The sequence below is a fragment of the Sarcophilus harrisii genome, chromosome 6, assembly GCF_902635505.1.
Source record: "Sarcophilus harrisii chromosome 6, mSarHar1.11, whole genome shotgun sequence".
NCBI classification, from domain to species: Eukaryota; Metazoa; Chordata; class Mammalia; order Dasyuromorphia; family Dasyuridae; genus Sarcophilus; species Sarcophilus harrisii.
Window position 1 is genome coordinate 98,037,277 of NC_045431.1, and position 27,355 is coordinate 98,064,631.

At 35.3% G+C, this 27,355-nt stretch overlaps 1 protein-coding gene across 6 annotated transcripts in view; it reads right to left on the bottom strand.

Moving 5' to 3' along the window:
- CBR4 (carbonyl reductase 4) overlaps positions 1–8,629 on the bottom strand; it is a 49,074-nt gene extending 40,445 nt beyond the window's left edge. Inside the window, exons 1-3 of one of the 6 annotated variants that reach the window (XM_031943913.1) lie at positions 8,054–8,444; positions 1,263–1,383; positions 395–531 (exon numbers count right to left, since the gene is read on the bottom strand). In XM_031943913.1, the coding sequence (XP_031799773.1) occupies positions 395–531; positions 1,263–1,383; positions 8,054–8,195 (400 nt within the window). In that variant the 5' untranslated portion in view covers positions 8,196–8,444. Of the gene's footprint in view, positions 1–394; positions 532–1,262; positions 1,384–7,787; positions 8,023–8,053 lie in introns of those variants that run through there. The other 5 variants (XM_031943914.1, XM_031943917.1, XM_031943912.1 and 2 more) reach the window with 5 other exon arrangements.
- Between the last annotated feature and the right edge of the window lie 18,726 nt (positions 8,630–27,355).

The window sequence follows — 27,355 nt, forward strand, 5'->3', positions numbered from 1 at the left end:
AGCTGCTCTAAGATTTTTGGAACACTTCTATGAGAAAAACATTACTGTTTTTTCACACCTCTCAAGGGAACTGAATTTCAAACCTCATGGATTCTTGGATTTGGGGATTAATTTGTGTTAATAAAATTTCCATCTTGATACTTGCCCCACAGATTAGAAGTTTCACCTTCAATAATAATGTCCAAAAAGGTGCTCCCTTAACAACTTTATTTGTATTTTGAAAAAGTTCAAAAATGACTTTGAAATCTTACATTGTAAGATTTCAAACTCTTTTCTGCATAAAAAGTACAAAATCAAACGTTAGGCTCAACTATGTAGAAATTCGCTTCAAATCAAAGGGGTGAGAATTTAACCTTTCTTATAATGTGTGGTATTTCAAAATGAATAAACTCACCTATATTAACAATAGAACCTCCCTGTTGTTGAATCATATGCTTCAAAGCAGCTTTACATGTCAGCATGGATCCCAAGAGGTTAGTGTGAAGCTGGGACACCATGTCTTCAGTTTTTGTTCTTAATAGCAAGGCATCCCTACAAACAAAGAGACAAAATTTTTCTCTAAAATATGATTTCCTCAGGATTTATTATTTTGAAATAAGAATTCCCAATGTTGGTCATCTGTTTAGTATAGCTAGAACTTGACCATATATTACATGGTATGGAGATGAGGGTAAGAGGAAACAAACATTCATTAAGCACTTGCGTCAGGAACTGTGCTAAGTGCTAGGGATAAAAATAAGAAAAAGAAAATGCCTTCTCTCAAGGAATTTACAATCTGATGAGGGGAGACAATATCTAAAAAAGAAACTGAAAAGAGCAGAGGTGGAGGAAACACCAAAGGCAGAATCAAAGTTAAGCAGAGCAGCTGGTAACAAATGATGAGATGGCTGGTATTTTGAGCCCTCTATAAAGGGAGGCTATTGTTCCACCCTCTAGCCCTTCAATCAGAGAGGCAGAAGCAACTGAGAATATCGATAGGGTCTAAGTGGTCAAGCAGAAGCAATCTCCATCATGATTGGTTTCCTGGTGATTATCCTGGTGATGAGTTTATTCTGGGCAGGGCATGATGAAGGTAATGTTAGATCTGAAGCCAAGCAGAGAAGTTAGCAGCAAATGATCAACATGGATAATCAAACTTTCACTTTGTCAAAATACAAAGGTTTGAATTAGTTGTAATGTTAATTCAAAATCAAACTTATATTAATGTATAAATAACACATACCACACATAGATCAGATTCTGGGAAAAAATAAAAGACTAACCTGCTTATGCCAGCTGCATTTACCAAAAACTTAACACGACCTAAATTTTTCTCCACCTCTTCAAATGCATTTTGAACATCTTGCTCTTTAGAAACATCACAGCAAAGTCCCAAATGGTTTCCTATACAAATAAAAAGTGATATTTTGAAGATAAAATTTGTATTTTTGAAGTTATTTCCAATTTTTTTTAAAAAGGGGAATTCAAAGGTGCTATTATGCTGAGTCTCTACTTCAGCATATGGCATATTTTTAAAAAATATATATATATAAAAAAAATTTTCAATAAATTAGCAATTTCAAGGTTAATTTTATAATCTAAACTAATCAGACATCCTGGTCCCATCATACTCTAAACAAACTTATAAAAATTACTATTGTTATTTTGATATTCTTTATACTAAATTTTTCCAAATTTATGTCCAGTTCCACTAAATGCTACTAAAAGTCCTCTTTGAGGCCCTGGAAGAACTAATTAAGACACTGTTCCACCCTCATGAAACTTATCTTAATATTGCTAATAATAAATTCGGGGAGAATTTATGTAACCAAGTCACTCAAAAAATGCCAACCAATTTTAAAATTCTCTTTTATATACTAAAAATAGGGCTTAAGGGCAACAAAAATGACTCAACATATCAAAATTTAATAGTTATGTTTGAATTTCCCAGATTCGGTAAAAGAATTAAGGACTACCTCTTTAGCGCTAGATCTCTGGCTCAGGTCTCCTACATCTCCCGCTGCTGCCTACTGGACCTTTAAGCTGGACATGAGCCAAATCTTCAACTTAAAATGTCCAAAACAGATCTTATGGTCTTTATCGCTCTAAACCTACCCCTCTTCCAGACTTCCTACTTTTATTGAAGGCATAATCCTTCTTCCTGTTTCACAGCTTTGTGGTCTGTAATTCTACTTGACTCCTTGTTCTCCCTCATCCCCAATATTCAGTCAGCTGTCAAATCTTGCTATTTCTACCTCCACAATATCTTTTATATCCAACCCTTTCCTCCTTATTCACACAACCCACACCACAGTTCAAGCTATCACATCAGTCCCCTGGTTTACAATAGGCTAATTATTTTCCCTGCCTAGAGTTTCTCCCTGCTACAGTACATCCTCTACATGAAGGTCAAGATGATTTCCTTTAAGCCTCAAGGATCAGGCCTCTGGCCATGTGACCTCCCCCCCCCACTCTCCCATTCCCATGGCCTCATATCATCTCTGCCTTCAATAAACTGTTTAGTTTCTTAAATCTTTCATAACATGTCCCCATCTTATCTTTCCAGATTTACTAAACATTCTCATTTAAATCCAGCCAAGTTGGCCTTCTGTCTCCTTCACACATAACTCTAATCTATAATAGTCCCCACTCCCCCTAGGTTACCCTGCCTCCTCACTTCTTCATCACCTTCTACATGAAGCTTTTCTTGATTCCCCCTAATCTGTGTCCTCCCTAATTAATTTCTATTTACTCTATATATTTATGTACTTGCTGTTTCCCCATTAGAATGTGGGGTCCTTGAAATGTAATAGTTTCATTCTTATCTTTGTATCCCAAAAAAGTCAGATGATCGGCTGATTATACCATTATGGTTATACATGCTTCTGAGTACTTATTTCAAGGCAAGAAAGGAATATCTCAAAGTTCCATGTAGTCTCAAAATATCATTTCATTAAATAAATGTTGTTTTAATTGAGGAAATATGAGAAAAAGCTACAAATTTAGTAATACTTTCAAATGAGTCTGCATTTAATTCATTATTCATGGCATCTACATGTTTGAAAGACAGTGATACGTATATGTGGAAGAAACATGGTTTATTTAGTCTTATAGAAAGTCTGTTTACTTATTTATTATGCTGAGGCAGAAGCCTATTTTGTTGAAATGAAAGAAAAGTCAGCATTTCAATGTTAATCTTTTCATTTAGAGACAAGGAAACTGTGGCTCTGAAATATTACATAATTTGCCCTAAGTTATGGTAAAGTTCTTTACCGTACCATACCGACTGGACTGTCGTTCCAGTCCCTGAGATCTTCCCCACACCTGCCTCTGCATCTTCCCCCTCCCTCCTGGCATCATCTTCTCCGAGGGTCCGTCCTCTTGGGCTATCTTCCCTCCACCCACATTCCACAAGCCCACTCCTCACCACTATTATCTCTCCCTCCTTTCTACTAGAATATATCTATTTGGAGAAGCCTTTCACTTAGCAGTTAAAATAACCAGATAAACTAATCACCACAAGCCCATAAACTGGATTGTTCTGGGCTCCATGCATCCTCACTTGAGGTGTCAGCATTTTAATTGGGAGCTCTGAATACTCAGAGGCCCAAGGAAGGCTTGGGTTTAAATTTGGACTCAGATACTTGCTGAGATCACAAAGAAACTGAGGGATCACAAAGAGTTAGACATAGCTGAGATAAGTGAACAATAACCACCTGAATATTCAACCCAAAACCTACCACAGCTTTCTCTTTTCTTCTTTTTAGTATGTTTCTCTACACCTTTCTTGATCACTCATCTCTCTCCACCTGTTTTTCTATGCCTTTCAACTCTCATTCCTTCTTCACTGATCTTTCAATTATCTTCTGCCTCAGTCTTCGTTTAGCCTGGAGGAGAAAAGACTTAGAGGTGGACATGAGAGCTGTGTTTAAGGGTCTGAAGGGCCAGTCAGGGGAAAGATGGAGGGACTGGACTTGTTTTGACTGGCCCCAGCAGGCAGAACCAGGAGTAATAATCACAATCATAATCATAGCTGACATTTATAAAGAGCTTTAAGGCTTACATGCATTACCTCATTGAGCAACGTGTGGAAGTTGTTGAGACAGTTTTGGCTAGAAATAAAGAGGTCTTGTTGGGGTTTTGGAGAGGTTTCTGTTCAGGTAGGAGATAAATGGGATTACCTGAGGGTCATTCCTAGCTCTAGCCCATTCTTCCTTTCTACTCTCTTTTCGAATAGCCATACTGGGCAATACTTTAATACATCAAACATAGATTTTGTACAAGACACTGAAGTTGACATGACAATACAAAAAGGACTCTATACAAATCTCATCTTGTGTGACTATTCTCTATGTTTTCTCAGCTTCAACCAAATTGGATTCCTCTGTCTTGAAAAAAAGCAAACAAACATTTATTGTCTGCTTTTGTCAGGCACCACATTAAGAGCTTTTCAATTTATTATCTCATTTGATCTCCACAAGCTACTTGGCTACTAACTGATACTGTTGCTTCCATTTTACAGTGGGAAAAACTAAGGCAAAGACTAAGTGACCTACTTATGGTCACACAGCAAGCAAGTGTATTGAGGTCAGATTTGACTTGCATCTTTCTGATTCCCTATCCACTGAACGAACCTGCTGCTTCATCATGTGGTCATATATTCCTATCATGTTTTGGGCATGCTACTTTCAACACCTAGAATAAATATGTTCCCTTCCCCCTTATACCTGTTAAATTTCTCCCCATTCTTTAAAACCCAATTCAATTGCCATTATGCAGAAATTACCTTCTATGAAGTGTGCCATGAATTCCTTTCTTTATTTTAAAAAAATTATCATTATTTTTATTTCCTCCCATACACTTAAAAAAATTTCTCTTTAGTATAAAGACAAATGTAAACTTTTTTTTTTTAATTTTGAGAGCCAAATTTTCTCTCTCCCCCTTACTTTCCACCTCTCTAAGGCAGGAAGCAATTTAATATAGGTTATACAAATTCAATCATGCAAAACATTACAACATTAGTCATGTTGTGAAAGACACAGAGCCAAAGTAAAGAAAAAACTAGGAAAAATAAATGGAAAAATAGTAAGCTTTCATCTGCATTCAGACTCCATCAGTTCTATCTTTGGAGATGAAAAGCAGTTTTCACCAGGAGTTCTTTGGAATTGTCTTGAATCACTGTATTGCTGAGAATCGCTAAGTCTTCACTGTTGATCATATTATAGTACTGCTATTTTTGTGTACAACATTCTCCTGGTTGTGCTCATTTCATTTTGCATCAGTTTATATGTCTTTCCAAGCTTTTCTGAAATCTGCCTGCTCATCATTTTTTAGAGTAATAGTATTTCATTACAATCGCATAACACTTGTTCAGCCATTCCCCAAATGACGGGCAACCACAAAATTTCCAACTCTTTGCTACTACAAATATTTTTGTACAAATAGGTCCATTTCTCCCTCCTCCCCTTTTTAAAAAATCTCTATGGGATTCAGACCTTTTAGTGGTAGGGCCATATCAAAGAGTATACACACTTTGATTGTCTTAGGAGTATAGTTCCAAGATCACTTCATAACTCTATTAATACTGCATTAGTCTCCCAATTTTCCCACATTTCCTCCAACATTTATTTCCTTTTTTGGTCATATTATTCAATCTGATAGTATAATATAGTTCCTAATAGATTATATGATCCTAAAAGATTATATATTACATTATGTAGTTTAATGTAATAACTTTGATTTCATCTGAAAACTTCCTGTTCATTTAACCTTTATCAACTTTAACCATATATCAACTAGAGAATATCCTATATTCTTTTAAACTTGAAATCAATTCTCTATATACATTGAGAAATGAAGCTCTAATCAGAAAACACTTGCTATAAAAATTGTTTCTTAGATTTTTTGCTTTCCTTTCAATTAGGTGCATTGATTTTTTTTTGTTTGCTTTGTTTTCATGTATGTGTGTGTAATTTATGCTCTCTATCTCATCTGGTCATAAAGTCTTCCCTTCTCCATAGATCTGATAGGTAAACTATTCCTTGCTTTCCTAATTATATCACCTTTTATGTTTAAATCACGTACCCATTTTGATCTTATTTCAGTATGTAATATAAGATATATAAGACCAATGTCTATATCTAGATTCTGCCATACTATTTTCCCTACAATCTTTGTCCTATTGTGAGTTCTAGTCCAAAAGCTGAGATCTTTTGGTTTATCAAACACTAGATTATTATGGTCATTTACTGCCACGTCTTATGTACCTAATCTATTCCACTCACCCATCACTCTTATTTCTTAGTCAGTACCAGATAATTTTGATGATCATTGCTTAATAATATAGTTTGAGGCTATCTTCTTTCACATTTATATTGATATTCTTGACCTTTTGTTCTTCCAGATAAAGTTAATTTTTTCTAGCTCTATAAAATAATTTTTAGTGTGGTATGGACCTCAATTTCCTTCTCAAAACTCACAAACTATACTATTTCCCAACTCTGTAATAGAATGATCAGACATTACAATGTACCCTAATAATCCGCCTTCTAAACTGCAAGCTTTATGAGGGCAGGGCCTATGTCTAAATTACAGTATAATGGGAAAGAGCCCTGGACTTAAAATTCCAGAGTCCTGATTCTGATTCTTATTACTTGTATGACCTAGAATAAATCACTTAATCTTTATGAGTCTCAATTTATACATTTTCTATTTTGTACTGCCTTCTCCCATACATGTTATGAGTAATGCATCAAAAATACAAAATTAGTTTAAATTTTTAATCTCTCTTGCTATACTCTGTGAACAATGTAATCGGAGAATATAAAGACAAGGTCCCTTACAAATTATCTTTCACTAGATGACAAATTTGACCCAGAACACAGTTCTTGGCTCCATATCTGTTTATACTTTCCATTATACTATCTTGATGAATAATCACCAATAACACTTACATAGTGAGCCACAGACTGTGCTAAACACTTTCAAAGATTACCTCTTATGATTCTCACAACAACCCTTAGAAGTAGATGCTGTTATTATCTGGATTTACTGTTGAGGAAACCAAAGCAGACAGTGGTTAGGTGACTTCCCCATGGTCAGTCTGAAGCAAAACTTGAACTCGTGTCTTTCTGACTCAACATTCAGAATTCTATGCCCTGGGTAACCTCCGTTTATCCACACTACCGTCTCAAGCACTGAACTGATGAAATGGACCTCATAAATACAGACCTCTCCCTCTCTAAATTGTACTGATTTCACAGGAAAGCTTCTTCAAGAGGAATGAGAGTAAGCTTCTTGAGAACATTAGATTATTTTTATTATTTCTATATCCCCAGCTCCAAGCCTCCAATTCAAATGCAATAAGGACTTATTAGACTGATAATATAAATAAACTGGCATGACATCATGTTTATATATATATATAATTTTATAATAAAAATATAATTTTATATTATATTTATTTTATTATTATTTATATATATTATAATATTATATTTATATATTATATATTATATTATATTTATATATAATTTTATAATAAAATTATAAAAATGAAAATAATTTCTGCTCTCAAAGCTGATTTGCCTCTGGTGGCCCTTTAACCTGAACCCTGACGGGAGCTGGGGATTCCAAAAGGTTAAAAAGGGAAGGGAAACGACCTAGACACACACAGCTTCGGCGTTAGCAATTGGACAGCAGTGTAAGGGCGTGGGAAAAGCTAGGAGTCCCAGCAGGAGGCTATGACACCGTCCGGGAAAGAAGTGAGGCTCCAAATCGCGGTGCTGGAGGTGAGAGAAAAGACTTACCTTCTCTATCCCTAGTTGTGTGTTTTCTACTGTTAGACTGTAAACTCTCTAAGGGCAGGGGGTGACTTTCAGTTATTTGCATCAGGGCTCGGCATTTTGCTGACACTTCACGTTTATTGGATGGAACCCCAGGGAAATTTCGGACACAGGGATGGGGTCAGGGGTCAGGGGTCAGGAGTCAGGAGAAGAGCGTCTGCCATTTGCACGCCCCGCCCTCTCTGCCCGCGGGCGCGTGACCCACGTGGACGCGGCCCTCGCCAACGTACCCTCGAGGTCCCCAGCCGCGGCTCTGGCGGCCTCCAGGTTCCTGCTCGCAATCGCCAGCCGGTAGCCCTTTTGGGCCATTAGCTGGGCCACGGCCTTGCCGATACCCCGAGAGCCGCCAAACACGACGCCGATCTTATCCATGGTGCGCTAGCTGACCAGCCCGGAGCGGAACGGGAGAAGGCGGAGCTCCGGAGCGCGGGGCGGGACCCAGAGGGACGGCAGCGAGTGAAAAGTCAAGAGCAAGGTCAGGGTCCCGCCTCGGCCCCGCCCTTGCGTCAGCGCGGTGACGTATTCCGCGGATGCTCCCGCTTCCTCAAACTCCAGGGGGGAAGGCTGGCTTCCTACCTGAGGGAGGTGTTGAAGCAAGCGGTCCTGCTGGGAAAAGGCAATGCATGTCGGGACACGTAGTCAAGCCCGGGAGGGGAGCGTGGCATGATGGGATATGTAGTCTTTTATCTTGGAAACTCCTAGGACCTTACCCTTCAGTCCGCTAGAACAGAATTTAGAAAATTAGACTAGAAGCTATGAAAATAAATGGAGAGTTTACACAGTTGCTATACAGCAATGACCATGCCCTCGGAGAGCAAGCAAACGTGAGTGGGGTTATGGCATTAATCATTGGAGAGCTCTGGACGCAGAGCTTCACACACACACACACACACACACACACAAACCGCCACATACATCACATAATAAACTATCATAATCATAGGTATATCCCTCATATTCCCCGGAGGATCGGATCTTTCCCCCAGAAACCCTCAGTTTCCTCGTCTATAAAGTAGAGAGAAAAGTTCCACCCATTGAACAACAGAGTTGCTGTGAGGAAGAAGGCATTGGTAAACAGCCAAGGAAAACCAGGGTGTGAATTACTTATCTGTCAATTTCGAGCAGTCATCATCGGCTGTGTCGGTGATACAGATCCAAGGGATGATGTGCAACGGACTTCAAAATAAATCCCCGCAAGTCCAAAGCTCCTAGGAGAAAGAATGCCGGATTTGGGGTTCAAGTCAGTCATTTTAATTAAGTCATGAATAGACTTTATATGTGAATTTCATATATATACACACATGTGTAATGTTACATTATATCATGTCTATTGCACTATACAATATGTACTTGTATTACACATGTGTATATATCAGGTGTAGAATATATATATATTATACAAATGCACATAATATCCATGTATAATATATTCATGATTTCATCAAAAAATATTAATTAAAAATTAATTCATCAAAAAATTAATCTAAATAAATAGAATCTCTATTTCTTCTGATTGCATCATATATATTTGTAGTTGTAGGAGATAGAACACTGCGCTTAGAGTCAGAAAGGTTAGAGTTGAGGTTTGACCTCAGACATTTACTAGCTGTGTGACCCCAACAAGTCACTTAAACCCTAACGGCATAAAATTAAGAGAAGGAAATGGTAAACAACTCCCATTGTCTTTGCCAAGAAAACCTCAAGGACAGTTGGCCCACAGCGTCATGAAGAGTCAGCAACTGAACTACTGGACAACATATATATGTACAGATATGCTTGTGTGTCCATAGACACGTGTGTGTGCATAAAAATGCCTGCCTTTGGATAATGTGGGCTAACAGTTCTCTCACAGAGTTGTTGTGAAAAGTCTTTGAAAGCCTAAAACAGGGATGGTTAACTTTTCTGCCTTGCTTTGGCATTTTGATGAACCTATGGATGCTATTGTCAGAACATTGCACAGGAAAAAAATAGGATTTTCATTATCTTGTAGTGCAGTTTATATATACATATATAAACATATATATATATGTCAAAAACTCCTGCCTTAAAGAATTATGGAAATATTAATTATTATTATTGTTCTACTTATTCTCAGAAGGTCCAGCTTCCACTCCCAAGGTATTTAGAACAAGTTTAGGAACATATTCTGTCAAATATTTAAGAGAATATACGGATTAGAAAGCAAAGGTGCCAAATATGCAATATATATTAGCATCAAGTAGCATTTTCTATTCAATAAGTAAGCCCTTATATCTAATCCTTCTGGCAGTCTATGTTTCATACAAAAGTTGAAGGAAGAAGGGAGAGAGGAAGAAAAGGAGAGTATAAAGTATAATATAGTGAAAGGAGAGGAAAGACAGAGTCAAGAATGAAGTTGACGTGGAACAGGAACTTTCAATTCTAAACTACCTATCCGGTTTCCATTGTCACGAAGAGACAGACCAACTCCAGAGACTATCTTGATTAGCACATCTTAAGACTGATTGGTACCTGTCACCAGCCTCTCCTTGGCTCCTCCCTAATCCTTCCCTTCCCTAACTCCTCCCTAATTTCTCCCCAAGACCCTCCCCTTACTTCTTTCTCCCTCTAGGACACCTGGAAGCTTTTTATTTATTATGAATATAATTCAGACTTGCTCACCATATTTGGTTTAGCCCTTGAGCTGTGTCATGTAATAAATGGCATCCTTTTGTGGCTGTGATAAATGTCTTGTGAGTTTTTCATTTATTGAACCCCTCTCCAAAATTACTTCTTCAAAGTGACTTTGAGGATTTAATGGAAAGAGCCCCTGACTTGAAGTCCAAAGTGAATCTGGACTTAGAGAAGGGAAGACCTGAATTCAAATCTTTTTTTTTTTTTATTAAAGCTTTTTATTTTTCAAAACATATGCATGGATAATTCTTTGACATTAACCCTTGCAAAACCTTATGTTCCAATTTCCCCCCCTTTCCCTACCCCTCCCCTAGATGTTAAACATGATAGAAATATATGTTAAATGCAATATTTGCATACATATTTATACAATTATCTTGCTGCATATGAAAAATCAAATCAAACAAGAAAAAATGAGAAAGAAAATAAAATGCCACCAAACAACAACAAAAAGAGTGAAAATGCTATGTTGTGAAACATATTCAGTTCCTACAATCCTCTCTCTGGCTGTAGATGGCTCTCTTCATCACAAGATCATTGGAACTGACCTCAGTCATCTCATTGTTAAAGAGAGGCACATCCATCAGAATTGATCATTGTATAAAATTGATGTTGTCGTGTACAATTATCTCCTGATTCTGTTAATTTTACTTAGCTTCAGTTCATGTAAGTCTCTCTAGGTCTCTCTAAAATCATCCTGCTGATTGTTTCTCACAGAATAATAATATTCCACAACATTCATATACCATAACTTATTCAGCCATTCTCCAACTGATGGGCCTCCATTCATTTTCCAGTTTCTGGCCACTACAAAAAGGGCTGCCACAAACATTTTTGCACATATAGATCCCTTTCCCTCCTTTAAGATCTCTTTGGGATGTAAGCCTAGTAGTAGCACTGCTGGATCAAAGGGTATGCACAGTTTGATAGCCCTTTGAACATAATTCAAAATTGCTCTCCAGAATGGTTGGATCCATTCACAATTCCACCAACAATGTATCAGTGTCCCAGTTTTCCCACATCCCCTCCAACAGTCATCATTATTTTTTTCCTGTCATCTTAGGCAATCTGAAAGGAGTGTAGTGGTTTCTCAGAGTTGTCTGAATTTGCATTTCTCTGAACAATAATAATTTAGAACACCTTTTCATATGACTAGAGATGGTTTCAATTTCTTCATCTGAAAACTGTCTGTTCATATCCTTTGACCATTTATCAATTGGAGAATGGCTTCACTGAATCCAAATCTATCAGACACTTATTAGCTGTGGGATTCTGGGTTCATCACTTTGCATTTGTGTAAAATGAAAATAATAAAGCCTGTACCTCGCTTTTTGGCCTATAGTAAATGAGATGAAGCCGTGAAAAAACTGCCTATGATGTAAATGCTATCTGGTTATCATCTGGAAAATTCACATTTTGTGAAAGGATGAACCACCCGGTGATGTAGGCCTAACAAATAACATGTGTGTTTCAAACTCTTGAGCTTGGGAAATTCCTAACTTTTGGCCTTGAAACCTGATGATCTAAGGATATTAGAGAAAAATTTTAAAAGATAAATAAATCTCTAAACTTTGGAATTCCTAAGGGATAATATTAAAATAGCTTCTTTTCCTTACTTTTTGAGTCATTTGTAGGTATCGTGAATATTTGAGATAATTGTTACCTATTATTCTGGAAAAGATGACAAGATGAACATATCTTGTGTATCCAGCATAAAATCTCTTTAGCACACTTAAAAGAATCCTGCTGGTTAGATTGCTTCTGCCAATTATCTAGCAATAATAATGACTCAGATTTCTATATTTCTTTAAGTTTTACAAAGCATTTTCCTCACCTTTTTCTAGTACACATACATTAAGGGAGCCCTCTTTCTTACTTCCAAGTGACTCTTTCCCCCACAGATTACATAGTTACAGCTGAAGAACACTGCTTTTTTTTTTTTTTTATCAATTATTCCATATATCTGGGAACTCATTAACCTAAAATAAAAAGTGAGAATGAAAACCCCTTAGCTTTTGCAATTTTTATCCCTATGTATATATATTGTGGAATCAGTGCTTTCTTAATCATGGATTCTGGTGAAAATCCCATCCATTCTTTTCCTCTCACCCAATCTTGGCTACTGTCCTGGCTGAAAATGTACTCTTCACAACCTATCAGCCAATATCTCTGGATTAGTTGGAAGAAAAACTGATGAGGGAAGCTTCTCACTAGCCCCTAGATAATTAAGTGAAAGCCCTGTAAATTAAAAAGGCTCCATCATGTATAGCAGTACAGCTGAGTAAGCCACCAGTTTGACCCTGCCTTAGCCTTCTTTTCTCACCCTAAATGTCACTTTTGTAACAGGATTCTCATCACTAAGTTGTCTCCCCCTCTTTCTTCCTTTTTTATTTAAGCCTAAAATATGGGGCAGCTAGGTGGTGCAGTGGATAGACACCAACTCTCAAGTCAAGAGGACCTAAGTTCAAGTCTATCCTCAGACACTTAATACTTTCTAGTTGTGTGACCTAAAAAACCTAAAGCATAAATTCTTTTGTTATGTGGAATTACTTTTTTGGAAATGTTGAGAAAAGGGACATGGGGGTGGATGGAAATTAGGTGATGTAAAAACAAGAGTCCACAATTAAACGGCAAAAAACACTAAAACAGAATGATTCCATTTTGCTTCTAATGAATTCTCTTACCTTAGAAGAGTTCCTTTTGTGAGAAAAAGGTTGTTAGTAAATTAATTGACAACTAATTCTAAGTGCTTTGTATTTTTCACAATTGTTTTAATTGTAATTGAAGCTTTGGATGCTGACCTGAAGGGAGAATCTTTTATAATCAGAGTGTAATTATCATTAAATATTGATTGAGAATTCATTTGTTGCCATACACTGTAACAGATTAAAAAATATATATAGCTGCATAATAGAAGTCTTATCCTGTACATCCTCCTGGCTTAGAGGTGGCCCCTGTTATTTTGTTTTAGCTTTTGAAAACTGGGGAACTTAAATGTTACATAAAACAAGCATTTCTATATACAAAATAGACTAGAAAAAGATTGCACGTGGAACCAAATCTCTATTATATACAGCTTGTTTTTCCTTTTAAGCACATAATAAATTTAACATGTTAACTTTCAAAGCTGCCCCACTTTTGTTTTCTTCTGACCTATAGATGTCATTGGTCCTCTTTGAGAACAAAGGACAAACAAGAACAACATATTCTGTAAATTTTTAAAATTGTACCAGTGACCCTCTTTCCTTTCTTTTCTTTCCAAAATTGGAAATAAGAAAAACAAACTCTTGTAACAAATAAGCATAGTTAAGCAAAATAAGTCCCAGCATTGGCCACGTTGAAAAAAAAAAGGATGTCTCGTTGTGCACTTTGAATCATTGTCTCCCTTCCAGGAAATGGGTAGCATAGTTCATCATCAGTCTTCCAGAACAGGATCAGTACACCAAGGCCAGTAGGCCAACAATGACCACATCCCTTTTTGTATAGCTCACAAACTAAGAATAGATTTTTACATTAAAAAAAATGTAACTGACCTCTGCTCTAGAATCATGTGGCCCCAGTTTGTAAAGGTTATGTCAAGGAACTGAAACCCAATACATTTCAACAAACTGAAAAGAGCTTTGAGTATGATCCTTGTGAAAGACTGTGTCTAAAAGATTGGCCACCAGTTGACCTACTTTTCTCCCCATGGTGACCCATAAAGCTCAATGAGATTACAAAATGCTTGTTAGTCCTGCATAGGCTCTTCTTATCCTCTCAAGGTAGTGGCTTAGAAAGGGGGCAGAGAGTGCTACGAATTTCCCAATGTTTGACTTATTAAATTATCGAACTTATTAATTATTAAATTAATATTTATTATTACAATTAATATAACTTGTATTCTTGGTGTTCAATAATTGTCTAAAATCAAGGCAGTATACTACTGCAGGAAATGAGCCATAGTCATGCTACCACTCTTGCTATAAATAGAACAAAAATACCAGAAGATAAATAAGAATGGAAATATGGCTTATAAATTCTTAGGCAACAAGTAGTTGGTTTCATTATGTACTCAAATAGAACAAAAGATATTTTATGGGACCTCGTAGGGTACATTATCAGTGTAAGCAGACTTCTACAAAGGGGATAATATTAGTTGACATTTATATAACGCAGAGGTTTATAAAATACTTATGTTATTTCACTTGATCTTCACCTAATGAAGAGATGGGTATTAAGATATTATTGCCCCATTTTAAAGATGAGGAAACTGAGGTCCATAGGAGTTAAGCAGCATTTCAGTGGTGATCCAGCAGAGCTGAAATTCATAGTCAACTCACTTCTGACTCTGCAACATCCACAGGATGAAATTCTATAAAGAATTTCACAAGAGCCTCCCAATTTTAACATTTACCTTGATCCTCAATGCTTTCAATGTCAAGTTACACACAAGAGAAATGGGGGGAAATTATTTTGGAAAATATAGTTGGGGAATCAAGATATGAAAAAAGCTAATAACTTGTAGCCTATTCTAAAGCCTCTTACCTGTACAATATAAATATGTATAAGTTTAAGAATAGAATTGGAGCTGGATATGAAGAGCATCAACCAACATCACCAAAAAGAATCTGAACAGAAGAGAAATGAATGATTACAAACAAACCCCAGTCATTTCAAAATAAGTTTATGTACCTAATTAAAGCAGAGGCCGAATTATAGAATAAAGATGAGGAGGCAATGTGTGTAATTATAACCTGAATTATATAAATGAGTTGTTAACATAAAAAAATGGAAGATGGACAAAAGCTAAAACATTTTACAAATCTTATAAAAGTTTTACATCAGCAGAAGACACCCCAACATGGAAGATGAAAAACACTAGAAACTATTAGTCAGTAAATGTTTATTCCACTTGCTATGGCAGTTAAAGGCAACATGAATTTAGAATACAACCTCCTGTGTTGAACATTGTTGCAGAGGAGGATAACAAAAGATTGTGAGCAATATTGTCTCATAAAACTACTAAAATTTAGTATGGAAAAATTAAGCCTTAAGAAGATGTGACCTAAGAAACAGCTGGGTCTGATCATCCAATGAATATTTCTTCATAATTCTTCACATCTATATGTCTATATAAATTATTATAATTCTATCTAATTCTATGAACTGATTTATTGTATTGAATAAAATCTGTTTAGTGAAAAAGATATTGCTCTCTCTGCTTAAGCTAAATATTTCAGTATTAATATAATTTTTATTATTAATATTATATTAACATCAATTGTTTATTTTTTGCTTTGATGTATGTTAAAATTATGTTGAACATGACTAATGTGAATATCTGTATAATATATATGATTGTGCATGTATAGCCTATATCAGATTGATTGCTATCTTGGGGATGTAAGGAAAGGAGGGAAGGTATGAAAAAATGGAAATAAAAATATTATAAAAGTAAATGTTGAAAATTAATAAATGCATTTTTGAAAATTCAAATAATATTAAAAAGACACATGTATACATATGCATATTATACACACAAAACAAAACATGTATGTGTGTATATATAATATACATGTAGAAAAGAAAGAAAGTTCCTGTAACAAATTTACATAGTCAAGCAAACAAGTTTTCTCATTGATCATGTTCAAAAAGCTATATTACTAATAAGGGAGGGGGAGGCAGGGAAGAAAGGAAGGAAGGAAGGAAAGAAGGAGGGAAGGAGTGAAAGAAAGAATTTTCTAATTGACTAGTTCTAGTTAGTTCCCTGGAGGAGCAGCTCTGTTCATAGAAGTTGTTACTTGTCCTTTGTTTTCCAAGATCATGACATCTGGGAGGTGATGCCATGAAATTGAGGTTTAGGGTTCAAGTGACTAGTCCCAAGTCACACAGATACTAAGTATGAGACTAGTGTTCTAGCCAAGGTAGTTCCTGAGTCAGACTCTTTACCACTCTGCCTCATTACCTAAATTAAGAAATCTACCTCTAGAAAAGCTACATAATTCCCAAAGTTAGATAATATTGAAAAGATTCTAAATAGAAGAATTTGCAAACCCTAAAGTACTATATAAATGTTAACTATAATTATTATTATTTCAAGCTAAAGTTTCAAGTAGAAAATTCTGCTTATTCTTGCCTAATTGGTATTTTCTACTTTTACAACTGAGCACAATGATCCATATCATATCTGTAAATGTCTGGTTCAGTAAACCTATGGCTTGGTCTCTGAATAGTCCATCAAGTCCTAAAACTATTGAGAAGTAGAAAAGGAAATGATGATATATAGAGAGGACAATGTAGGCCTTTTGTTGAAAATGAAACAGAAACCAAATGGTATAAGGAATAAGAATGAGTTATCACTGATAAGTGAGAGAAATAACTTTCTTTTCCTGGAAGAACAAGGAGAAATATTTATGGGCCCCAAGATAGTCTATGAGTAGATAAGCAGACCAGAATTTATAATCTCATGCCAAACTGACAACCTTTGATTATAATACTAATCCTTGTACCATGATAATTTAAAGTAAAAGAATAGAAAACATAGAAAAATCATTCCTTTTTCACAAAAGCAATTTATTTTATTTTTTATAGTAATAGCTTTTCATTTCTCAAAATACATGCAAAGATAATTTTCACCACCATTCACTCTTGCAAAATCTTGTGTTCCAAATTTTTCTCCTTCCTCTAGATAGAAAGTAATTCAATATAGAGTAAACATAAACAATTCTTCTAAAGATATTTTCACATTTATCAAAAGCAAATTATTTTAACTTGACAAGTCTTCAACAGGCACAAACCTTTTAGCTATAATTTTTTAAAAAAAAACCACCAGCATTTATCTACCATGTTAAATTTTGCAGAACTCTAGACAATTATTGCTTTATTTAGTCCTTACAACAACTCTGGGAGGTAAATGCTATTGTTATTCCTATTTTGCAGCTGAGGAAATTGAGGTTATAACTTGTTCAAGGTCATATAGGCAAAAAATGTATATGGTTGGATTTGAACTCAGGTGTCTCCAGACTCGACATGCTTTCTACTCAGTTCTACCTCAACCTCTACTGCTTCAGTTATATATACAAAAGCAAAACAAAAAGAATTGTATACAAAATCCTAAATATATCAATTATAGTTTTTCCCAAGAAAATACAAATTAATTTTATAATTAATTATATTTCATATTTAAATATATAATTAATATATTTAATTATTGTAATATTAATTAATATAATATATTTAAATATAATATGATTGGTATAATTAATAAGTAAAAATTAATTTATATTTTACAAAATAACATCAAATTCATTCTATTTGTTTACATGTTCCTCCTGTTTTCTGTGTACTTTTTTAGTTTCATTAGGTGTTATGAATATTGATATACTTGTAATGCAGGTATATATTATTCTTTTGATTCTACTTTTTTCTCTTTTTTACCATTTTTTTTTTGCAGAATTTCTGTACATTTGACATTTATTACATTCTTTATATTTGACATTTATAACAGTAAAATAGTGTTCTGTTATGCTCATACATCATATGCAAATATTGTGCAAGTATTCTCTGGGCATTGGATATCAAAAGATGTTTCTAAGTTTTTACTATTACAAATAATGCAACTAAAAGATCTACAAGTAACTCTTTTGGGCCTAGCAATAATAGTTCACACATTTGTAGAATCTTTGAGATTTATAAAATACTCTCTTCCCAACAACTTTTGAAATAAGTACTGCAAATATTATGCTATATTATTATCCAGATATGGAAACTGGTAGTTTCAAGGTAGGATTAAAATCCAAGTACTTCATCCTTTTCAGTACAATTCTACATCTTCCTCAAGACGTTGTCTCAATATTGGGAAGAGGTGATGATAGAACGATAGATAGAAAGCCAGTCTTAGGGTAGAAAAAATCTGGGTTCAAATTCTGCCTTTGACATCCTAGCTGTATGAATCTATACAAGAGTGCTCTCAATTACCTGTGAAGAACATGAGTTCCTAATGTGCATTGTTAGAGAGATTTCCTTCACAGGGAATTTCCTATATCAATAAAATCACAGGTCTGGGCTTCCCTAAAATGGATAATATGAATAAAGATGAAGAGCTTTATGATTTATTTTATAGTAACATTACTTTACAAAAATGTAATGAGAATGAGGTTAATAAGAATGATAACAGACAATATTTATAAATCACCTATTCTGTGCCAACCACTGAACAAAGAGTTTTACAGATATTACCTAATTTGTGCCTTACAGCAACTGTGGAAGGAATTATTTTCTGAATTTTATGGGTGAGGAAACTGAGGCAGACAGAGGTTAAGTGAATTACCCAGTAACTCCACCAGCTGTAGAGCAATGTAATATAATGTACCATTTCCCTCACATTTCCCCCAGCATTGAATTTTAACATTTGTAACTGTCATTGTTAATTTAACAAGTGTGAGATACTATCTCAGTTATTATTGCATTCCTGTGGTTATTGAAGGGTTTGAATACTTTCTTATATTGTTATTATATATGTTTCTTCTTTTGAAAGTTGACTGTTTCTGTACTTTGACTGTTTATCTATTGGAAAATTGCCCTTTCTCATAAATCTGTCTCAATATCTTAGAGACTTTTGGATATCAAATTAGCCTTGTTTTCTTCAGGCTTTTTTGCTCTCAAAAGCTAACAGAGTATTTGCTTAGAATGTAAAAAGCTAAAACACTTAAGTTTTGAATTGCTAAGGAAAATCAGTGTGTTACTACCCTTGCAGGCAAGTGCTTATAATAATCTCAGTCATGAAGAACTCATTTTCTGGATGAATGGAAAACTCAGACCATATGTTAGATAACAATAATCTTTAAGAAAGGTTTGCTTCTTGTCCCATTATCCTGACTTTTCATATCAGAATGGTTCTTTTCTCTGTTTCTCTTTATGACATTTATGATTCACTGTGCTTCAAATAGAATATATCTGATGTAATCTTGGTCCCCTTCTGCCTGATCCTCTTCCCAAATCAAAAACCAGAGGAAGTGCATTGAGACTGAAAGGGCAGAAGAGCAAAGAAAGTGGTACTCCAGAAGTAGTGCCAAGCTCCTCCTCTCCCATAAAATGTACCAGTCCAAGTCCTAACTGGGAAACCCAAGAAAAACATCACCAGTCATTTCCCTAACTCAGATAGTAGCAAAATTGCTCCATTTCTGTCCCATTTTTCCCTCAGTTCACTTAAATATTCTCTATTACTCTTCTTTTTCATGTTCAACATGAGCTACTTATCCATTTTTTTCCTGCTCCCCCTCCCCATTAAGTAGAAGCCCTCCTCTGTAACAAAGGACCTCACTACTGAATTTAAAAAAAAAAAAAAAAAAAAAAAGCCTGAACAAACGGTGATATTTAAATGTATTATAATATGATTGGTTCTTATTGAACCAGAAGGAGAAAAAAGGAATTCAGAAAAACATGGAATGAACTGGTACAAAATGAAGAAAAAAATCAAGAGAACAATATGTAGGGCAGTTCAAAAATTGGAAGGTTTATGGGCAGCCATTTCTACAAAATTAAGGCCATCGTTTGAAACAAAGAATTGAGATGAGCAGAATTATCTTTCCTTGATCCCTCCCGGGGGCTTTCATTCATGCCTTTCCTTTGCATAAGACAACTAGAGAGGGTGATGAACTGGTGAAAATACAGGTGAAGGAATCCTTTGTGGTTTGCTGAATGGTAACTCCTAGAAATTATTTGAAAACATGTGATTTGGCAATCAAGAATTACCCAATCAAGTCTGACTTTATAAACCAAATTCAGATAGTCTTGAAACAGGCATTGTTCCTGATTAACTAGAGGATATAACCACAAAGACATATTAAATGCTCTGCTTACTCCATCTGGTTTGTTTGGTTTTTTTCCCAAAAAAGAGTTTGACCCCTGGAAGCAAGACTCCTTCTGGAGAGAAAAGCTGCAATATAGCAAAGCCTCTGGGAATTGCCTTCTGGGGAGAAAGCAACTGGGGCATTTTCCCCAACTCTGATGACTGGGTGTACAACTCTCCTCTTGCCTACCCAAAAGGAGCTAAAACTCAAGCCTTTGGTCTTTAAAATAAGAGACATTCCCCTTTTATAGGGAAAAAGGCTTCTCTACCAGGGCCACAGGTGAAGCCAGAAGGTGCACTCCACAGCCACAGATTCCCCAGGGAAGCTGGGGAATCACATACCTGACAGACAGAACCCTGGCAGAGTCCACACACTTGTCAAGTTCAGCAGGGAGCAGCAGAATGATCTAAAGATATTAATGGCTCTGTCACATTTGAGACAAGCTCTGGACACTCCATGCTCCCCTGGCTGCCTTAACTGCCCTCTTCATGCTTGTTCCTGGAGAGTCTTGGGTGGGAGAGCTCTGTGTGTTTGTGTGTGATGTTTTATGGTTCTTTCTTACTCTGTTATTTCATTAAATGCCTGTGTTCTGAACTAATCATATCCCCTTGTTAACTACTAAAGGCCATCCAGTCAGGGAGGGCTCCTGGTTTGGGATGCAGAACCCAGAGATTATCTCTAACCTGGATAGCTTTGCAGGGATCCCTTTACAACAGGAGTGTTCCCCATGAGGTGCAATGATTGTTTCAGCAGGTACCCTTTGGGGGTTTCTTGGCAGAGATACTGGTGTGATTTTCTTCTCTAGCTCATTTTACAGATGAAGCAAACAGAGTTAAGTGATTTGCCCAGGCTCATGCAGCTAATAAGTGTCTGAGGCCAGATTTGAACTGAAAAACTAAGGAACTAAGCCTTTCTGACTCCAGGTCCCCCAATCTACTCACTGTGTCACCTAAGGGTCTCAAGGTAAAGGTGAGCAGTACTAAAAGACATTAGAATTTGTATTAAATGCCTTGATTAGTCTTGGTTCCTGATGACAATCATGAAATACATTTCCCTTCTCCAGGCAGAGACATATTAGACTACAAAAGCAGAAGATTGCAGATGCTACCAGGTTCACTTGTGGAGACAATTTGTTTTGTTTAACTGATTTTCTTTTTTATACAGGAAGGTATAAATTGTGTATACACACACACACACATTTTATGTGCACACACACACGAAATCTTTTTTATATATGGGGGAAGGGCAATATTGAATAGTAGAAGTACTATAAATAACAAAAAGCATCAATGAAGCCATTTTAGGGTCTCAATTCTATGAGCAAATGTCTCTTTGGTGTCACCTGGTAGAGCAAATGACAATACTAGAGAATATTTGAATGTATAGGTGAATGTCCTTCATTTTTGTAGAGGCAAAAGCCTTCAATCTAGACTCCAAGTTTCTTGTGTTCTATGTAGCCTTTATAGAACATGGGAACAGATTTCAGGCAAAACAGTGACAATAGCCATATTCGCTATCTAGTAATCATTTTGTTTTCAATAATGACTCTGAAAACAAATGCTTTCCTTAGCACAGTCACAGACATGTGACTTAAAGCTTAAAGCAGAGAAACCAGCCAAATCTATAAATCTTTTTGAGTGAGAATTTCATTTGTGTAAAGCACTATGCTAGGCACCCTGGGAGATTCAAAGAAGAATAATGTGTGGTTTCTATTGTAAAGAGAACTGAACATCAAAACATGAAAAAGTGCTGTAGAACCTTTTTCAATCATTTCTTTATTCTGTTTTTTAAAAAAAAAAATAACTTATTTTTGTATATTTTTTGTTTTTACATGACTTTCATTTTTTAATATGTCTCTTTCTCCTTTCTCTTCCTATCCAGTGAGTAAGTCTTTTTGACAAAGATTTTAAAAGGAAGAGAAAAAAAGCAGTACAACAAAATTCAGTATATGCAGTATTTCAAACTCAAGTACATATATGAAATCACACATGTTTTATTGCACATATGCAATTCATACCCCAACTCTCCAAAGAATGGAGATAAGTAAATTTTTAATATCTTTTCTAAGATCAATCTTGGTCATTACAAAGTTAGTTTCATGTTTATTAATTTTCCAATTAAATTATTGTTATAATATGTATATACATAAATACCTGGTTCTGCTTACTTCATTATAAATCACTTTATATATCACATTATATTCATATACATTATATTATGTTCATATGTATTCATATATCACATTATAAATCATTTCCCATATTTCTCTGAATGCTATATATTGGTTATTACTTATGGTTTATATATCATAATTTGTTTATCTATTCTTCAATCAATGAGCGTCTACTTTGTTTCCACCTATTTTCTTTCTTATTACAAAGAATGTTACTATGAATTTTTTCTTTATATGAGGCATTTCTATTTTTGTACTTTTTTAGGGCATAAGTCTAGTAAGAAAATCTGAGTCAAAAGATGCATGCCTATTAGTCACTTTTTTCTTTTGCATAACTCCAAGATCACTTTCCAGAATGACTGGACCTATTCATGGCTCCACCAACAGAGTATTAGTGTGTCTGTCTCTTTCTAAATCCCTTTCATCATTGGCTTTTTTCATTTTTTTTTTTTTTTTGTCATCTTTGCCAGTCGTCTGGATATAAAGTGAAAACTGAGTTGGTTTGGTTTGAATTTCTCTTATTAGTAGTCATCTGGAGTCAAATTCCATATGTTTGCTAATGATTTGCAATTCTTTTGAGTGCTATTTGTTCATATGTTTTAATCACTTAACCATGGAGTAATGGTTCTTACATATTATGTTGATCCCTTATGTCTCTAAAACATTAAACCCTTATTGAGAATATTTCATTTAAAGTTTTTTCCCTTGATTCATACTTTCCCTTCTTAGATAAACTATTGTTTTGTATGAAAAAACTTTTCAGTTTCACATGGGTGAAATCATCTATTTTATATTTTTCTTGGTTAAGAATTCTCCCCTTGAGCTAGAATTTTTGTTCAAAATATTGCTTTCTCACCATTATGTCTCTCATACCTAGAATCTTCTTCTTTCTCCCTTATTCTATTTCTGAAACACCTTCCTTATATTTTGAAATTGCTTTGATTGGTATTTTCCAAGAGCTTGGTAGCTCTGTGCCTCTTATCTCAGGTGCAAAAGCCAGTTAAATGCATGTTAGATCCTTTTCCTTCCTATAGAACACCTGAGCAACTCTGATCCAGGAATTTTCTTGTCTTCCAAAGTGACCATGACTCCTGAACTGTGCTAACCACCTTGAGCTCAGAATTCCCTGAGCTGCCTAAAGCAAGGGACCAGGAGGCCTAAACCATCATGGACTCCCTCTTCCAGACATGGACTAGACTATTATATCTGAGGTTCCTAATGTGCCTCTTCCCTGTCCATGTCTATTTGAAAGATTTAGTTCTATTCTCTGAGTAAGAAATAAACAAGCTATCCTAGTTTGAAGGAGTCAATTTTAAGAAGATTGAGGAGTTGCCCAATTTTTGAGGTGTCAGTTCAGGTCTCGGCATGAGAATCCCAGGAGATTATCCTAGTGCTCTTCCCTTGTCTTTGCTGCCTTCTCCATCTCCCTTCTCTATGTCCACTTAATCTACATGGCCTTCCTTTTTTAGGCTTGTTCACAAACACCCCAAATAAACAAACAGTCCCTTTCCTTTCAATGTCACATAGTTCATCTTTGGTGAATCCCTTTTAGTCCAAGGATGGACTCCAACAAAAAGTTATAGCAATGCAAGAGTTAAATAATACAAGATAACACCAATGTTACAAGGCAGAACATGATTAATGACCACCCAGATGGCATATGACAGGTGACTTCTACAAACCCAGAAGGTAAATACTCAGACCAGCTAAAAGAAAGGAGAAACAACATGCACATCTCTAGGCTTTTTAAATGACCTGGTGCCAGTTACCTCAAGATATATTGTCTGACCTGACTTTAATAGAAAATACAGTTACTTCCCTGACATACAGTATATCTTCATGCCTTGGGGGAAGCTGATAGCATCTCATTTTTTCAGAGACACAGCATACTGATAATAATAATAGCTAGCATTTATTTAGTCCTTTTAGGTTTGTAGAGGGCTTACCAGATAATCATCTCATTTGATTCTTATAACAATCCTAGAAAATAGGTTATTATTATCTTCATTTATTTTTATCTCAGTTTCACATAAGAAAACACAGGTCAAGGTTAAGTGACTTGCTCAAGGTCCCACAGCTAGTCAGCATCTGTGGCTGGATTTGAGCTGTAATATTCCTGATTTCTAGCCCCATACTCTAACCACTGTGTAATCTAGCTACTCATTATGGACCCTTTTTTATTTTCCTGCTTATTTCAGCCAATCTATTGATCTTTTTTTTATCATTGATTATAATTTTATTAAATAGTTTAAACCTTTCATATGCTAGAAACCTCTGGGGACTATTCTGCTAGGAGGCTGTCCATTGGAGATGTACACCTTGCAAAGCCAAATGGCACTTTTAATCTCATCAAAATGGATTATCAGAAGCAGAGGGTGGGATGATTCAGCATACCAGTTATTCCTTCCAGTCCCTAACAGCAAAGACTACAGTGTATTTTACCATCATCTGAACTAATGTAATAGATAACAGGCAGAGGAAGTGATAGTTTCTCTCTCTCAGAATGTTTATAAGTTCCTTTGTACTGGAGACAAATTATTTTTCTTAATTTCACTTAAAATGAATATGATTAATTGTGTAAAATTATGCTCATTTTTACACTAATATTTAATAATTGAATCATATCTTTTCCTTTATTCTTGATTTATTGGCTGTTTTAGTATTGTTGAAAATCTAAAGGGAAAAATTGTGCTCCTTAGTACCAAGGTTGACTTTGTGATGACTACAGAAAGAGTCAAATAGGAGCAATGCAGTATACAATTTGGTGGTTTGGAGGGGACTTGTGGTTTGGACAAGCAGCTTGTCTCAACTCCTCATTAAAATGAAGTGCGTCATACTGAGTTAACTATATTTTATCATCCTATTTTCACCTTACCCACAATATATTAATATAGTCTAACTCTTACAAGACATTGTTCCTAAAAATAAAAGGATTTTATTTTTAGAAATCTTCTGGATAAAAACAAAATGAATTCCAAAGGGAGCTATAAATACAAGGTAGTATAAGATTTTTATCTCAGAGTAACCTTTGAATGAAACATACATATTGGGGTAATTACATGAGGTCTTCTTGTCAGGTACCCCAGGCTGATTCAGTGACCTTCACGGAAACAGAGAATTAGGGAGGCAGCTGGAAGTGGAAGGAAAGGACAGGAAGAAGTGAATTTTCAGGAGTCTTTAACTTTTTTTAATGTGTCATGGATTCCTTTAGCAGTATGCTAAAACGTAGAAGCCTTTTATCAGACCGTATTTAATGTATTAAATATGTAAATTACACAGGATTATCAAGGAAATCAATTAGATTAATATAATACAATATTATATTAATAAAATGTCAATTATATTAAAATACAGTTACCAAAATATTAACCAACTCACAGACCTCAGGTTAGTAATCCTTGCCCTGGATAGGGCTGGGGGATAAAAGTAAAGATTTACATACATAAAATAGCCCAAAACACTACACCTCCTCCATGTAGGCTCAGGCAAAGCCGGAAATGAGAGGGATGTCCTTTTTACCTCACCCTCACCCCAGAGCTGTAGCATATCATTTTGTTTATTTCTTTGTCCCCCTTTGACAGTTTCTTTGTCATTTGAATGAATAAGACATTCATTTTACCAGACTTTACCAAAATAAAAATGTCAAAGGGAAATAGTAAACAAGCACTATAAATGTTTAATGAAGATGATAAACCTATTTTACAGATAAAAAAACCTCAAGTCAAAAACTGTCAAACAATTTTCCTAAATCATATGAGTTTTATATGTACCATTTTGACTTGCTCTTAATCACAGAATGTTAAAGCAGGAAGGACTTTGTAAGTCATTTCTTCTCATCTATCACTGGAGAAACTGAGGCCCAGAGAGACTATATCTTGACAAATGGTCTTTCTGCTCCATCACTATCACTGTAGAAAAGAAAGACCCACTGAACTCTTTCCCACCCTTTAAAGCCCACCTCAAATGATACTTCTTCCCAGCCATAGTCCCTAATAACAAACATCTTACTCAGACATCACAATGTCAAATGAATTAATTCCAGGAGTTGGGAACTTCCTCTGCTAAGCCTTATCATAACAGTTCCATAATTTAGTAAATATACTTTAAAGTTGCCTGGGGAATAGAAATATTAAATGGCTTACCTATAGTCACTTATTTGGTGTGTAAACACACCAGGTCTTCCTAATTCTGAGCCCAGCACTTTCCCTGATACTCTCAATCCACAAGGAGCTCTGCTGCCTCTATGTTGACTTAGAAAACTATATTAAAACCCACAACAAAGCAAAGAAAAAATGGACAGTTCTGAATATTAAATGTAGTATTAATGATATATGTTTTCATATCTTGAATCCTTTCTTATATTCTGCTGTGTACATGACATTTTTTTCTTTTTCTATTTTACTTTTTTTCTAGTTTGCATTTAAGTTCTAAATAAATACATAAAAAGAAAACTATATATTAACATTATCTATGCTTTACTGTATTTTATTTATTTTGTTAAATGTTTACTAATTACAACTTTGGGAGGCATGTTTAGGAGACTTATTCGAGACTTCTTATCTACCAGCTCTCCTTACCTTATATAACACTTCATTTTGTAACTAAAGCTCTTATCAGGTAATATTATGCAAAAAAATTATCTGTGTTTTATTGTTCTTCTGAACTCTAGAGAATATAGCTCATGAGGACAGGATTGAATCTCATCTAAATTTTCTGTCTTTTCCAAAAGTATGGTAATTGTGGCACTTACATGAACTGCACTGACTCGATCTTGTTTCTCATTTCTGGAGGTAGCTTAGTTCCCTTTCTGTTCAATTATAAGTCTAGTCCAATTTCTGTCTTCTGAGAAAACCTTATTCAGTTATTGGATTTGTGAA